At 42.7% G+C, this 17,567-nt stretch overlaps 1 protein-coding gene across 2 annotated transcripts; it reads left to right on the top strand.

The window, feature by feature from the left end:
- Positions 1 to 1,382: 1,382 nt before the first annotated feature.
- On the top strand, positions 1,383 to 13,325 carry jph3a (junctophilin 3a; the record flags this gene model as incomplete). Of its 2 annotated transcripts, none has more annotated exons than XM_080024702.1 (5): positions 1,383 to 1,764; positions 9,248 to 10,028; positions 10,598 to 10,722; positions 11,172 to 12,412; positions 13,245 to 13,325. In XM_080024702.1, the coding sequence occupies 5 exons, from the start codon at positions 1,383 to 1,385 to the stop codon at positions 13,323 to 13,325; spliced, it is 2,610 nt and encodes an 869-aa protein (XP_079880828.1). The 2 variants fall into 2 exon arrangements, with proteins under 2 accessions (XP_079880828.1, XP_079880827.1); XM_080024701.1 differs by having other exon boundaries at positions 10,598 to 10,755.
- Positions 13,326 to 17,567: the final 4,242 nt, after the last annotated feature.

Here is a 17,567-nt window from a genome sequence, read left to right as displayed (position 1 = left end):
GGTTCACCTGAAAGTGAAACGGTGAAAAAGACTTGCAACAATTAGCATCGGAGAGAGTGGCACACGATCAATGAGCTCACAAACCTCCAGTTATCAGGAAAACAGATTGCTGACTGACCAGAATTCAGTCTGGAAGGAGGAGGAGGGAAAGAGTGAAACGAGGCTGGATAATTAGGAAAAGCAGGCTGTATCCCCACAGGGGAAGAGCAACGAGCTCTGTACACGCAGGCATACGCACCATCCCTCTGTCTCTATCTCTTTAAGAGGCGAGAGAAGGAGTGTGTTCAGTGTGTGCGTGAGTGTATGTGGGGGAGGGGTATTGGCTGGGGTGGAACAGTCCTGTAATGAGCAGATTTTAGAGTGAGGGAGAGACAGAAAGAGAGAGCGGGAGAGAGAGTGAGAGAGAGGCCAAAAAACCAGAGAGGACAGATGACTTGGTGGAATTGGGATACAACAACAATCTAGGTCTAGGCGAGCGCTGAAATGGAGAGGACAAAGGGAAAAGCAGAGGAATAATTTATTTTGTCTAGTTCTGCTGCCAACGCTCTTTCCCTTCCTCAAGAGGAGAGAGCCCGGTTTCTAGATCACAGCCGAGCAGAGAGGAAGAGAGAGGGAAGAAATAAGAGGAGAGGATTCACTCTCTCCGTTATGTCTGCCTAGGTGTGTGTGTGTGTGTGTTCGGTGTGCATGTCGGTGTGATTACGAATGTGTGCCTCTGAGTGATAGCCTAGATTGCTTGTTTCCAGGCCAGGCTATAGAGAAATATCTCAAACTTCTTTGCTCCTTTGATTATTATTTTTTTCATTGGCGTACCAGTGCAGCAGCATCCCTGTCCTGTATCCCTCTCTGAGTGCTGGTGCGGCAGGAATGTGGGGATGCTGTAATGTCTGATTGAGCTAAGCTCGGTTGCTGCTGCCACCACCACCACCACTCTGTGGGCCTCTGGGACTGCTGGAAAAGCCTAGGCCTTGCTTGTCTGGAGCGCCCCGCTGCACGGGTGAGGCAACGGGCCGACCGGCTGCTAGGCTGCGTGGAGCAGGAAGGTGGAGGAGGAGGTAGAGGAGGATGAGAAGCACTCGGAGCCTGCATGCCCATGGGGAGCAGCATGCACATAAGCTGCCTTCGTCACTCCAGACCCGTCGCTAAGGCTTGGACTGCTTCTCCATCATAAGGTGATGCTTTTTGGGCCACGTCCTGCTGTTTTTAAGACGAGGAGCTGGTGTCTGACAACTTAAACTAACAGGAGGAGAGTCGAGGCCCTGGAACTCCATGCTACAAGATTCAAAAGAGGCCTCCTCCCTCTTTGCTCGTCCTGAGTGAACCAGGCCCTTGTTTTGTCTTTTTCTTGACGTTCTAAGGATTTGCCTAAACCTGTTTCATGCATGTCCACTGGAGGCAGGTTTGACTTTGATGACGGGGGGTCGTACTGCGGGGGGTGGGAGCAGGGTAAGGCCCATGGCAGAGGGGTCTGCACGGGGCCCCAGGGTCAGGGCGAGTATGCAGGAGCCTGGAGCCACGGCTTTGAGGTCCTGGGCGTGTACACGTGGCCCAGTGGGAACAACTTCCAGGGAACCTGGGCGCAGGGCAAGCGACACGGCATCGGAGTGGAGAGCAAGGGCCGCTGGGAGTACAGAGGGGAGTGGACGCAGGGGTTCAAGGGTCGCTACGGGCAGCTGGAGAGCACGGCCAGCGGGGCCCGGTACGAGGGGACATGGAGCAACGGGCTGCAAGATGGATACGGCACCGAAACCTACTCCGATGGAGGTAAGGCTGCTCAAACTGTTTCTGCCCATCACAAAAGGGAAGCTCATGTGTTAGAGCAGCCTTGGTTGACCTGTAACTCCCCACAGATTCGGTTCACACCACCAGTTCAGCCCAGATTTAGTCCAGATTTTCAGGCTGCAAGTGGAGCAACTTTCTTACTTTGCTTGGTGCTAAAAATCCACTGTAACACATCAACAATGTAGGCTACATAAATAACATGTAGGTCACCTCCACATGAATGCATGGATTACTGAGCAGGTCTACCGTCCCATAGGCTCATGAGACCACTGTATAGTGTCTGTAATATTTAGTTGAATAGTTATGCAGGGGAGTGTAGAAGCTCTAAACGTCTTCTCTTTATCTCCAGCATGAAGTCAATATTTGTTTAACCAGCAGCAGTGGCGGACTCTGTGTTCTGCTTAACCTGCAGAATGTAAGAGAAAGAGCACAAAGATTTGCAAAATTACCAGAAAGAGGCACAAAACGTCCACTTAGATATACAAAACGTCTACTGAGACACTAAATGACTACAAACATGGCATCTCTCTTTCAATCGGTTTTTTTTTGCCCTAACTTAAGGAGGTTAAAGGGGTCTTTTGTGTGCCCAGGGCCCTGCCGTCTCATGATCCGTCCATGTCCACATATACTTCTGGAGGCTGTGGAGTCGACTTCACCTTCACAGCCACTGACCAGCCTTCACTATTAGATGATTAGAAAACAATGGAGAGCGACACAGAAAAGAGGTCGAGTGTCTAATATTAGAAATTAAACCGTGCTGAAATCTCATCACTTGTGTTTAGAGTACAGATGAAAAACACACCTTCACCCCTCTCTGCATCACATCCTCTGTCCCCATGGTAACGCAGAGACAGCAGGTCAGCGTGTCACTGGAGACCAGCTCGCGGCTTTTCCTGCTCTATGATAGGCTCTGCGCTGCTGTCAGTCTCGTGTTTTCTCGGACTCCGGGGTTTGTAATCTAGGCCGTTTGATAAGCGATGCTGGCGGGCCGCGCATCGCACCGCCCGTCCCCCAGCACCGCTCAGGACCCGGATGATGGAAGCGAGGTCAATAAGTGATGCAGGTGGAATAAAAGCACGGTGTGTGTGTGTGTAGGTGCTGCATTGAAGGTAGTGGGTGTTTACCGGGAGGTGGCCTGTATTTAACCGCTACAAGCGTCAAAGCTTATAGGCCTACTACACCCTCAAACCTGTTGGAATAACACGAGATTTTCGTGAAAATAACCAAAGATGGTGAGCAGAGGAATACATAGAAGAAAAAAGACTGCGTCACGCGACAGCTCGGCTCCTCTCTTCCGCTCACGTGCAAGACCGCCGACAGATGAATATAGCACGCTCGAGCTGACACATTTTCCTCAACCCAATAAATGTGCTGTTTTCCAAGCAGGCACATACACTGGGGAGACTCACCGACAATCATTTCAACAGTGCAAGGTCTTATTAAAAATGATAAAAGCTTAATAATAAAAACCCATATTATAGGCCACAACAAGCAGCCTCGTGCACGGTGCACCTACAGACAGGTCCGCCGGGCTCGAGACAGTCTGGTTTTGGCTTCAGCACCGCGGACAGCTCCTGATCGACAAAGAGTGAATCACAGCTTGTGTTTGTGGGGCCTTCAGGAAAATAACTGTAACCGAGATAATATTATTTATCTTGGCAAAAACAACAATAAATAAATTCATCATTTTATAGCTGGAGTTTGGCTCGTCAAACTCACATGATTAATTTGTAAACATTAGATATGTCCCAGACTACAAGTAGCACTATTTGTGACTTAGCCTACTGTTGTAGCAGTAAGTAGCCTAAGTAAGAAATATGCTGTTTTAATATATTAATTACATCATTTAGCCTTCTCAAGTACTGTAGGCTAACTTAATTACAATTTTGAAGTACATCTAGTTTACTTGAATTTTTCCTTTAGGCAAATATTAAAAACCACAACATTTACTTTGCTGATTAAAACTATTAATTCTAAATATAATCAAATAATAATTATTTTTAGATTGAGCTAGATGCTGCAGCATTAAAGTGATTATTATATATTATTAATGCATCTATAATAGAAGAATACCATTAATACAATATGCAAATCTTTAAAAATGGACAATTTTGCACGATTAGTCATTTTACCCACAGCAGGCCTGCTGTTAGTTGGCCTATATGTTGATGCTTGCACTTTTGCCGTACAGTAAAATTGTACATACATGCATGAACGAGCTGTTACTAAATGTGTACTGGATGTGTTAACAAGCTAATGTTGCATACACACTCTCCATGACAATTTCATAAGGTTATTTGAGCGGTGTGTTGGCAGCTTGTTGCAACACCCCCAAGTGGCCAAAACAAACAAAGAAACAACAGTTAAAACTGCTTTAAGGCCCTTCTTGTTCATTTTATATTGTGGTTGAGGTGGATTTCCAACTAAATTAATTTCCCCCTGAAATTAGGGGTTTTGGGGCCCCCAAGGGTCCCAACTGCCTGTAATGTAACCTTTGCACAAATAAAAAAGACAGAAAAAACAACTAAAAAGTTTATAAAAAAAACCCTAAAGAGATGTTGGATTTTTGACTGTAAAGTTTTTCCACAATGCAATGCGCAAAGGAATGGAGAAGCTTAAAAAATGTAAATAATAGTTATTGTGGACGGTAGCTTTGCCTTGTGACATTCACTAAAGATGCTTTCCATTAGCCATACAAAGTACTGACTGTACTCTACTTGCATTTGGTAACAGGTATTTTTATGGAGGTAGTTAATACCGCCTCTGTGTAGCTAGCCGTCATATCCACACCATGCAAAACAGCTGTGATGTCATCTTCAATGCTACACAAACACACGCACACAAACCAGAAACAATGGAGGATACTGACTGTTTGGGGTTGTTGATTCTGGTATGTGATTGTTTGCCACAGCAAGATGACAATTTTTTCAGAAGATTGGTTTGTGGCAGATAAGTGTCAGAATACTAGATTAATTTACAATAATGAAACACAAACAGAAAATAGCTTGAAAGAACATAACACTTGAAATTCATCTGTGAGTGCATCTATTAGTTAGTATTATCTGTTTTTCAGCAGCACCGACAGATCCAGGGCCACACTACATAAAACACGGAATCAGTTTTTGGAGATAAGAAAAACTCTTTCACAAGTGCTGATGACACTATCTGAGTGCAATAGGAGACACACCCAAAGTTATATAATTTTCCGACAAAGAAATCACCACATTCATTAAAAAGCTGTAATTTTATTACATCAGTTCCCGGACCCTCCAACAGAGCTGAACAAATGTAGTAATGACACTGATTTTTAACTACTAATCAACAGAAAATGCCTCTCACAATGAGCTTAGGAAATATGTGAACCAGCCATCATATTATTCAGCAATAGTTGTCCTTTTTCAAACCAATCATCAGCCAATTATATCGCCTTATTGAAAAGAGATATCAAGAATAAATAGATATTTTTCTGATGTCAAATTTACTTGTTCAACTGACAAGAGACCAAATCATTAAGGACTATACTGTTGACTGGGCCAGCAGTTTCCAGCAGCCCCCAGGAGCTGGTGGAATACCTAAAACAGAGTGAATTTTGGACTCTAGATTCCTGCTAATGTTACTGTGTGTCTGCTGGATGTTTACCAACGTGTTCACCATAACTTTAAAGGCAATAACACGTCAATCTTGTGTTTACAGCTTGTTCTACTGCCCCCAAATATTCAAAGAAATGTATCATACAGAGAAGAATTAGTGGTCAGGAATGACAATCCAATCCATATGAGTCACTTGGGTTAAAAGCAGTTTAGTTTCAATTATGTCAGTATACTGTGTTTGAGACTTAGTTGAATGTTATGTTCGGTTAATTTGTGCACCCAAATTATTAGTCGAAGAGTATAATAGATAAGGTATATCTGCACAAGACTTTATTTTTTTTTATATTTGCTTCATGAAACCTGCCAAACTCCATATGAAATACAGTAGATAAATAAGGCCAAAAGCATATAACGTGTAAAACAAACAAAAGTCAAAGTGATGATTTGTCAACCTTGCCATGAAAAGTTGTTAAGAAATGTGACATCAAATTAAAGCCACTACGAGTAACATGGCACGTTGGCGTCCCCTTTGGACAAAAGCGGTAGTATTTTTACGACGCCCGCTGTCGCAAAGCGCGTGCCAGGCGCGTGAGTGTGAACTGAGAAGGGAGCGATATATTGCATGTCCGTGTGTTGAAAGTGTGAGGACTCTTTTCGGCTCCGTGAGAGTGGTTTTGACACTGCATCAACTAATGCCAGTCACTGCCACACACACCTGATTGCAATGAGTTAAGCAGTGTCACCTAACTACTCTCTCTCACGGAGCTGAAAGACGTGTCCTCACAGAAAGCGAATGAACGATAGACGGCAGTTAGTATGGATCACAATGAGGTAATGTGTTGTTTATGTTGTTGTAAATAATTACTATTTCAGATAATGGTTATCTGATGATGGTGAAGCAAAGCAAACTTTGTGTTAGTACCAACCGCTCATTCATTTAGGAGTAAACACTGCAGTCTAGTTTCGCTCTTGTGAAATTGTATACACGTTGCTTGGCAACGCCCTCGTCCTCCGTAGCCTATATCACTCTCCCTTTTAGCTTTTCCCGTTATCAGTCATTATGACGACAAATAACTGTCTCAAACAAGGCTCCCGCTCCCCTTCCCTCACCTGGAGGGATAGGCTTCTCAATTCACGTTGCAGTGCCACACTGAAATCTGCGACCAATACGGATATGTGACCATAGAGCTTGCACGAGCGAACCGAAAATCGGACTGGGTGTGCGACCAGACCAAAAGGAGTAATAAAAACTATTTAAACACGTCTTTCTTTGCACTGATGGTCTCGTTTGCTGTTAAAGGTAATTTATGATTATCAGAGGAAACATGAGGCTGTTTAAAAGATATTTAAATGTTACTCGTAGCCGCTTTAAAATTAAGCTGTGAAGGGCAGTTCCGGCCTTTTGATAGTAAACGTCTAATCAGTAGGCCAAAACATTTTTTGACAGTTTGTTTTTAAACTTTATGATTATCAAATGTATTTTGATAAACTATTTTGCACAAAAATTGAATAAGTCGGCCCCATAAAATACATCAGAAAGTAGTTTGATTAGGGGGACAAGCCCGAGCAGCAGCTGGGACCGCGTTTTGCAGAGAAACGTGGTTCCCAAGCCCTGTATTGTTTTTGTAAGGATTCCTATTATTATTTTTTTTTTGTACGCTAAAAGTGTGTCCACAGCCCAAACCGTAAAGAGTGCAGACATGCCACTTGCATGGCTAGATCCAGGTCCGTGCTGGGTACGCAGACAAGAAAACTCAGACATGCCGGCCACAAGGTGGCGCTACACCAAGGAAAACGCGTTTGGGGCTATAACTCCCACACCCAACATCCCACAGTCAGAAACTTTTTTCACAGTTTTTGCGATTTTTCCCAAAAAACTGACTTTTGACAAAAACCCCAAACTTTGCACAGAACATCTACAGGCGCACACGGAAAAAAATATATTTAAAATTATTTTGATGCAACCTTTGATGACGAAACGGGGGCGCTTTGAATATTTGAAGATTAGCTAACTTGTACTACCTTGTAAGTAAATAAAAAAATTCAAAACTATAAATCGTATCGAGTCAAATTTTTTTACATATGTTGGTGCTATCCTAAGATGCCTTCTCAAAAAGTTGGCGCCGTAAGGGGGCGCCATAAACGAGAAAAGTGACTAGCCGCTTAAAACTCAAGGGAGACCATCATGGGACATAATTGAGTCTATATAAAAAATATGGCCAAGAAATATGAATTTATTTGCTTTTTAGTTTATAACTCTCAAGCCGAACATCCCACATTCAAAAACTTTACATCCCCGGATTCTGTGAAGTGAGCGGCCGACGCCACGGTCGACGATGCTCGGGTCTCGAGTTGCCCCCAGTCATAACTGCTTGCAGTTCTAGTTTTTATTGCTATTATAGGGATGGTTTGAATTGCTTTCACTAAAAAACCCAAACACTTCTGTAGCGCCAGCTTCTCAAATTACAGAATTTGTTATTTTCTTCAGTTCTGAATGTATTTGAGTTTCAGATTTTGAGTCAGATGTCATGTTACACTTTAGGAAACTCTGATTTTCTCCTATTTTCTTAAATTTAAGCGACCATGGAGGATTAATCGAAAAATTATCAATAGATAGTCGCCTAGTTTCAGTCGCCTCACTTGATCGACCACTTTTTACTCCGAGTCGATCCAATCAGGATTTCCTTGCCAGTAAGGTTGATGGATTTAGATATTTTTGTTTTAAATTTTTGATAAATTTCAGAAGTTTTGGAGGAAATTCACAAGGATTTCTGTTTCTACAAATAATGAAACTATTCACTCACACTTCAACAGGTACATAACTCATAAGTACTGTACTTTTGTGTACATTTCAGCAACTGGTTTTGCACAAGTCTTTTTCATGTCTCTTTGTCTCCACAGCACTACATTTATCTGACAGCCTTGATAACTTTACAGTTTAATATTTTTACAAATGAAACGTATAATCTAACAATTTAGGACAATAACAGTGTAAGTATTAATACTTTCACATTAGTAACAGATGTGAATGCTTCCTCCCACTCTGAACACAAAACAATCCTCTCCTCCTGTGCTGCACTATTTTGGTTTGACTTCCACCCACTCTTTCGGATCTGAAACAGCTCGGGCACAAAGAAGCTTGGTCAGCTTTTAGAAAGAACATATTTTTCTTCAGTTCAGGAAGTGCCACATATCTTTGTGTTATTCAGTTTGTTTTTCTTTGATTTACTTTTCACAGCTTTAATGCTTTAATGAAGCCAACACACTTCTGTTTGGCACTGAAATGTTTCAGGGGTTTTAATCCTGGTTTGGTGTAGCCACCACAATGCATCCTACTGGAATATTTTGTGCATATTCACCATGTCAGTCAAAGATTATGATGAACATGGTGAACTAACATGCTAATGATAACGTGCTGATGCTAATCAGGTATATGTGTATAATGTTCACCATCGTATTTTAGTGTGTTTGCATGCTGGTGTTTTCCAAGTAGAAACACAGTACAGCAGCTGAGGCTGAGAGAATGTGGTTAGTTTTGCAGGTGTTTTTTCTCATAAATCTGGTGTAAATTTGACTGTGACTTGAAGATGGCGCTAGAGGAGACGTCAGACAATCCCCAAAGTTATTTAAATTCACCATGAAAGTCTACACAAATTCTAATGATAATCCATTCAATAGTTTTTGAAACATTTCACTCAAACCCACAAATGTTAAGCTTAAAGTTATAGGGGGTCACCGCAGTCATGGGCTCCAGGCTTCATCCTCTGGGGAACACGAATAGCCTATCTGTACAAAGTTTCTGAGATATTTCAGTCTGAGCCAAAGTCGAAATAATCCCCATCCTGACCCTCACTGTGTCTCTGTTTGTTTCTCAGGGACCTACCAAGGCCAGTGGCTGGCCGGGATGCGTCATGGCTATGGCGTGCGGCAGAGTGTGCCGTACGGCATGGCGGCCGTCATCCTCTTCCCTTTGCGAACATCCATAAACTCCCTCCGCTCCGAGCACAGCCATGGCCCTCCGGCTGTGCTGGAGGACGGCTCTGCCACCACGCCTACAGACGGGGTGGTGGCCGGGCTGGCCGGCAGCCCTGTGGGGCGAGGGGGGTTCGCTCTGACAGCTCCCAGCGAAGCTGAGCGCCAGCGGAAGAGAAAAGGTCGCTTCCGCCAGTCCATCCTGAGCGGCCTGAAGCTGCGGCGCTCTGAGTCCAAAAGCTCTCTGGCCAGTCAGCTCAGCAAGCAGAGCTCCTTCTGCAGCGAAGCTGGCATGAGCACGGTTAGCTCTGCTGCCTCTGACATCCACTCCAACGCCAGCGAGAGTGAACAGGGCGCACCTGTAGACGCCACTGTCACAGAAATGTATGCTGGCGAGTGGAGGAGTGACCAGAGGGCTGGCTGGGGCGTGAGCCGGCGCTCAGACGGCCTGCACTATGAAGGTGAATGGGCAGCCAACAAAAGGCACGGGTACGGCTGCACCACCTTCCCCGATGGCACCAAGGAGGAAGGAAAGTACAAGCAGAACGTGTTGGTGAGCGGAAAACGCAAGAACCTGATCCCACTGAGGGCCAGCAAAATCAGAGAGAAGGTGGACCGGGCTGTTGAGGCGGCGGAGAAGGCCTTGGATATCGCCAAGCAGAAAGCAGAGATTGCCATGTCAAGGTAAGATAGATGAAGGCAATGGCAACAAATATGGAATTATTTCTGCACCACAATTTATAAACAAAGATCCATGTCCACCAAACATCAACAGACAAATCCAATAGAAACAATAGAAAAAAATGGTTGTCATGGCTTAGGGTTAGGGTCATGTCATGATTAACATTATTAAGGTCACAAGTTTTTATTTAAAAGGAAGAAACATCTTTTGTTCAACTATGGCACAGAGATTTCTATACATCGGAGCTCCACTGGAAAAGTTGTTGACTTCAGCAACTGACTCACATAATGTTACGTCTCTGAAAATATCAGATGATTAATGCATTACTTAAAGGCTACATCTTAATTCAACTTCTTTACTTCCATGTGAGTCCATTATCTGAAACATTCAACATTTTGAATATTACATTGTAAAGAATATCTAAGCTTCAACTAGCTTTACATACTTCTACAGGGATCATATTTGGCACAAATTATGCCAAACAAAGCAGAATTTCACCGTTCCAGAATCAATAAGAACATTCATAGCTGCAGCCGGTTTGACTGCAGTGTTTTCTACCTGTCCTGCTCAGGATGAGCCACGCTCGTGGGAAGGCAGAGGCAGCTGAAGGAGTGGCTCAGAAAGCCACAGAAGAGTGTCAACTGGCCCGGATAGCTGCCAAAGAGCTCTCTCCCTCCTTTCACATCTATGGGAATGGTGAGTGCAGTTTTTTCCAGTTAATCAAGAGATGTGTGCAATGAAGAATTACATTAAGATTTGACGTGTAAGTACCTGGACTTTGAAAGATTAACATAAAATATACAGTAGGCTACATTATCAAATATGTGGATTCACAGGATGTGTTTGGCTAAGTGTTAGATGAAAAGGTTTTGATCCATAATAAACACCAAACTACAGAAGATTAGTATTTGAGAATTCAAAATTAAACAAGTGTATTCACTCCCATAATCCTCTCTAAGCTAACAGCGATTTCAAGCACAAGATCCAGTTTGTATATGCAGCTTTTCCCTCTTTTGTTACACTGAATGCGAATCACACACACACACACACACACACAGAAACACCACAGACTGTAGGTCTGATAGTCTCGCTGTGGATTGGCGCCAAATCACTTCACTGGTGTTATTCTCCAATTGTTTTCGTAGGGCTCGAATGTCAAAGGCCCAAGCACCAGGACGCCAAGGACAAAGACCACGAGGTGATCTCCACAGGAACAGACAGTCCAGAGCTGTGCACTCCGGACACCACGCCGCCTGTAATTACACCTGATCTCAGCCCCGTGCTGAGTGTGCCCACCTCGCCTCCCCACAGCCCGCCAAACAAGCACGGCCACCGTCCCAGGAATGCTTGCTTCATGCGCCAGAGCGCCGTGGACGATCAGGGCGGGGCCGAGATCCAGGTGCTGGTGGAGGGGCGGGGCATGGATCTGCCGAGGGGAGGGGCTAACAATTGGACAGATGACATGCATCCAGACCGAGGGGGCAGCAGCCGCTCCACCACGCCCTCCCTTCTGGAGGAGCAGGAGGGCCAAGTTAACGGCCACGAGCAAGCCCCTCTGTCCAACCACAAACCACGGGAGAAATCCTCGTCCAATCACAAGTCACGGGAGCACGCTTCCTCCTACAGAGCGTGGGAGCATTCCCAGTCCAACCAAAAGCCCTCCAAGCATGCCTCTTCCAATCACAAGACAAGGGAGTACTCGTCCTCCAATCACAAAACATGGGATCATTCTTCCACCAATCACAAGGCCTGCGAGCACGCCTCTTCCAACTACAAGCCGCAGGTGCACATTCTGTCCAATCACAAGGCCTTGGAACATAACATGTCCAATCACAAGACTTCTGAGCATGCTTCTTCCAATCACAAGTCCCCAGATTATATCTCCTCCAATCACAATGCAAAGGACCACGTCTCTTCTAGTTACAACCCTCGAGAGCATGTCTACTCCAACCACCATCCAAAGCAGCACAACCCCTCCAACCACAAGCTTAACGAGCATGTTGTAATCGACCAAAGGCTAGATGGCCTCACCGGGGGCTGGACAGCTGAAAGCACCCTTAGGTGGAGCCCTGCCCACTCACGCCTCACAGAGCAGGACGAGGAGCGGATGAATGACTATTCCGTAGATATGAGGCTTCAGTGTCCGGACTCGCGGGGGCTGGGTCAGGAGTCCCCAGCCCCCAAAAATAACAGGCTGCGATCCCGAGCCCTCCGGCCAGTCAAAGAGGGCTCCATGGACTCTGTACAGATGCTGGACAACCTGAATGTGGGGGCGGAGCTGGAGGAGTGGCCGCTGCACAGGGACCTCACCCTCTCCCCGCCACTAAAGTCTCAGCCCATCACCCTGGAGCAGGAAGGAGAGCATCTCACACTCAAATCAAACTCAGTGAGTCCACAGATTAAAACCTCTTTCTTTGTTTGGAATCATGAGGATCCATTGTCAACTATTTCTTTAATTGCTGAGTTAACATTTGACATTTGATTCATCAATTTGTAACATCACATTTTTTTAAATCTGCATATTTGTTTTTCATGTTAGACATTTCCAGCACATCAAACTTGCGGGACAAGTGAGATACCAGGTGTTATTTAGGGAGCAATACAGGTGGATTTTCTTTTAAACATGGGCAGAGCAAGGCTGGCAGGTTCCCCATGCTTTCACATTTAATGCTGAGCTAGGCTAATCGCCTGCTGGCTATAACTTGACATTTCATGCACAGACTTGAGAACAGCGTCAAACTTTCAGCAAGAAAGCAACTATTCATATTTCCAAGATTTCAAACTTAGTTTTTTTCTTATCTTAACCAATAACATCAACATAATTTTGGTTTTTGATTTTATTTTGTATTACTAGAATCTGAAAACTAACTCCCATGAATGTATTGGAGTAGAAGTACAACTTGTTAATACAACTAAAACTACCTCAGAGACAGAGTACGTAAACATATTCAGTCTGTTGGGTATTTATGAAGAAATAAATTATTCAATGAATCTATATCAAGTATTAAGGAAAGCATTACAAACAATACCTTTTCACTTTTGAACTTCAATCTGTTCTAGTATTCCTTTAAATTCTAACCCTTCTTTCTTAAAGTCTCTGCCTTGTGTTTCCATTTTCCAGACTTCAATCTGACTGCATGTCTTTCTTAAACTTAAATGTAAAGCATTTCAATTAACTGGACTGATTTATTCTCTTCTCTTTCTTTTTTGTCTTCCAGGGCTCCAGCTCTATTCTGGTGGTTATGGTCATTTTACTCAATATTGGAGTAGCCATTCTTTTCATTCACTTCTTTATTTAAACTTATACAGGTATGATCCACTAAGACTTATTGATAACTACGGTATATTATACTATTACTTACTGAGACGGACATTCTGCCTACTCGACTGGAGCAAGCAGCCCGAGTGATGGACACAGCAGAGCCTTTCTATTGTTGCTACTGGTCTTTTCACCTCTGTCGAAGCCCATTTGAGTTTATATGAAAGCACCGGTCCTTTTCAAACGCTTATTTTGAGCTTGCAACCATAGAATAAGAGAGTCAAAAAGAAAAGGGTGCCGTTTTAAGCTACGTGGTGTATCTGGACACACATGCATGGGTCTGCGTCAGCTATTGAAAAATGGACTGGAGGAGGCACAGACAGTTTTGCCCATTTTTTCATTACTCTGAGAATATAGCAATCATTGTTTCCTGGTTATCATGATGAACATGCTAACCAAGAGTATTGATCACACACTCAATTCTAAACCCCACAGACAATAACCCCTTTTGCCTTTTAACCCTTTCCCCTTCTGGCCCCATCCACCCACCATTCTCTAACTATTCACACTATGCGCTACATACAGAACTATGCTGCAAGAGTAGATCCATTTTAAAGGGCTCTGTCATTATTCTTTCCTTTTTTTCCACCACAAACTAAACAAACGCACACAACCATTGCATGAGGCTGTGTTGGTTTTCAAATTGCATTTTTCTATCCCTTTAACATCACAGTTCTGTCCTTATTTGTGAGCACTCCGTCCTGGTTATCACTTCTATCACAATTTCCAACTTGATATCACCTTGACCAGATTCACGTTTTGAGTCACAAATCAAATGTCAGAGATCGACTGACACTCTCCGAGAGCCGCGAGTCTGAACCTCGACAAAATTTCCTGAATTTACTGTTAAGTGAAAACACACAAACACATACATTCACACGCCAAAAAACAAAAAAAGAGACAAAAAAACACATACAACACATTTGACTGCTGACATACTGAGGAGGATTCAGCCTTGCCCCTTTGTACAGCCTTGAGTTATGTTATAACCACTAATTCTACTATATATGTGTATGTGGCATTATTATTCAATTTGTTACTTTTTTGCAGTTTGCAAGACAGAGAGAATGCTGAGTGCCTCGTATTTATTCATTTTCCGTCTCAAATTTATTTAAATCTCCGTACCCGAGATGAAAACGCCCCACTTGGACAGGCTGAGAGGAGACAAATAACCTTCAACATTAAGAAAGGTGACCCTCCACCCCTTTCCCTCCACCCTCACCCCTACAAGAAATCCCTTTCACCCTGAAATGGCATGCACTGTTTTGTCTCTCTCTCCCAGTCCCCTCTTTGGACCAGTCAAATCGGGAAAAATGGGGTTTCTACGGTGTCATTTCCAGACACTCTTTGGGCCGGATGAGATTTTTTTCAGCATGTTTGTTCAGCCTGCTCAATCTGGTGTCAGTTCTGTGAGTTTCTCCCTCTCGTCTCTTTTATCCAGCAACACATGGCTACGTGAGACATAGGGAGCAGTGTAAAATAAACGCTAGCTTTTAACTCTAAGTGGATACTGAAATGTCCCGAGTTTATGAATGATATAAAAAGATACTCTCTCTGCTACTGTATGTTTTATACTTCGCACCCAGTGGCATCATCATGTTGTGACATCATTGCATGCCCGAGCATGTTCTTTCTTACTCTTTGGTTTATGAGGTTGTTTCGAAGTTAATGTGGAGAAAATAATGAAATGTTTGAAATTATTGTGTTTGGTGTGATTATTACTGTCGTCTCTCCTTTTCAATCAAATGATTCAGTTACATAAAGGTGGTGGAGAACACATATGTTATATAAATTAAGATGTACCACGACCTTAAATCACAATCACTTAGATTGAGTGAACAAATCAAATTTCTCAATATACAGGGTGTTCCACTGATGACGATTATTCAAGATTACTGCAGGTGATGTTACTTGGCTTTGTGAAGGTTTTCTAGTCGGCAAACAGATCAGCAAATATATTTGGTTTAATGGCACTTAAACAAGACAAGACTTCAGTATGATCACAGTGGGATCATTGCTGCAGAAACGGTGATTGAATAGTTTAACATTACGTGAAATACACGGATCATTGTTTTCATCTGTGCCGGTCAATTTTGAGATTTTGGTCTATTTTGCATCCATGTCTTTTTTCGCTCTAATGAAAAAAAACTTCCAAAATACTGATTAAGATGTTCGTTTTACTACCTTCTGTCTGTTTACATCTGTAGATTTCTCCTTAATTCACCAAATAAGCTTAGCAATATATTCAGACATAATATTTTAGGGGAAACTGTCTTGGTGCAAGTAAGTAACTGGTGGTATGTTTTTTTTTAACCAGTGCATTGGCAAATGTATGCAGATTAGCGCATTTTAAATTTGAAGGCTGAATATGTAACTTTCAGAAACTCTTTCTAAATAGAGGTGCCAGTGGCGGCAAAGTGAGATGCAGCAATGCATGGTCTCATTATGTCAGTGCAAGCATGCACCGGCCAAAACACATTGACGGACAAGGTAAGTTTTGTTGCACTGTTTAGTTTATTTTAGTTTGATGAGGTCATAATACAGAACATTTACATTAGTTGACAATTAAAAAAGTCTTCTATCTTTGTGCAGAACACATTTCGGGTATCTGCTTTTCGCTGAAAAATACAGAACATTTCCTTTTCAAATACATTATTGTAGGCCTTGGCTATTACAGATATTAAGGCAATGGAGAAAGTCTGATTTTTCAAGTTTCGTTTAGCTATCCATTCAACAATATGCAATATAAAATGTAAATTGTTTAGTAAATGTTGGACCTTTAACCAGGGCTGTACAGTGCGACAGTTTTGATCGCATTTGCTACTGAAATTGATCACGTGCGATGATGAATACAAGTCCATTCGCATTGTATAGTGCTAGTTGATAATGAGGAGAGGCTGCTTGAAACACAGAGGAGAGATGCAAAACACTGCTTAGAGGGCTCTACATTAACACTCCAAATGGGGGTAAATGTAGTCTTAGGCAAGTAAGTTATTGAGTCCACCCTTCACTTTGGCTGGTGAAAGATATGTGTCCTCGGGATCTGTGCTCGTGCAGCGATTCTACCGTATAAAAACTTCACCAACGGTAATAACCGGAAGGAGATTACCGCAGTTAAGTTAGCGCGTGTGCAAACAGAACATTTCCTGTGCGCCTTCACGTTAAAAGCCTGTTAATAGGCAAACGTGAGTTGACTTTTATTTTGAAGCCAGTAAGAACAGGAAGTTAGCGCTTCACAGCCCTGCAGTGCTCTAGCTAGAAAGGCAACTCATTCAGCTGCAGAGAAAAGTCAACAGTAGTCTAAAAACAAAGTTTGAAATAAGCCACTGAAGAACAACTTCCAACACATTCACAACAACCTATTTAATTTATCCTAAATTGTACCAATATGTATACTTATTTATTTAATAGGCTATGTTTAATGTTTTAAAGTTTGGTTTTAATTAACAGAAGGACATTTTCTAAAAAAAAATATTACTATTAATATAATAATTATATGTATATACAAAACATATATTGATATAGATATTATTTTTATGGGGAAAAATAATTCTGAATCAGCAAAAAATTGCAATTGGCAGGTTAGATTATTTTGTCTAAATTACAATCAGTGCACCCCTATTCATTCTTCTACAATTATTACCTCACACACTAGGATATAATATTAATTGAGAATCTCAAAGGAGACCAAGATGACAGGCTCAAAGGTAATTACAGTGAAATGCAAGGGTTAAGGTTATGCAAGTTTTCGATCATACTTTGTGTGCTACCAAATTTATTTTTGTGCTACTGAATTTTTTTGCTTGCTAGCACCAGTGCTACCACCTAAAACAATAAGCGTACAGCCCTGAGCCTTTAACGCTTATTTGCATATCAATTTGGTAATTGTGATGACAACATTAGATACAAATGTACTGTATTCACCCTGCATGCCCATGATAAATTGTCTAAGCTCAACCTTAGCTAACTTACTTAGCCTACTAATTTATTACAGCTAGTAGCCCATGTATGTTAGAAAGAAAAACTTGTATTTTTTTGTGTTTTTGCAAATCAGCTGCAAACTCGAGGCACTAGCTTAGGCCTTTGTTCAACACCACTCACCTCAAAACCACCACAAATGGGATAGGAGCTGGGAGCTGCTGCTGTCTGCCTAATGATCACAGTTGTCTTTAGGAAACGTGGAGGGCGGGAAGCATTGAGGGCATTGGAACTCGACAGTCTA

This window comes from Ammodytes marinus (assembly GCF_949987685.1).
Source record: "Ammodytes marinus genome assembly, chromosome: 1".
In the NCBI taxonomy this organism is placed as follows: domain Eukaryota; kingdom Metazoa; phylum Chordata; class Actinopteri; order Uranoscopiformes; family Ammodytidae; genus Ammodytes; species Ammodytes marinus.
This window is presented reverse-complemented; position numbering and strand designations above follow the sequence as displayed.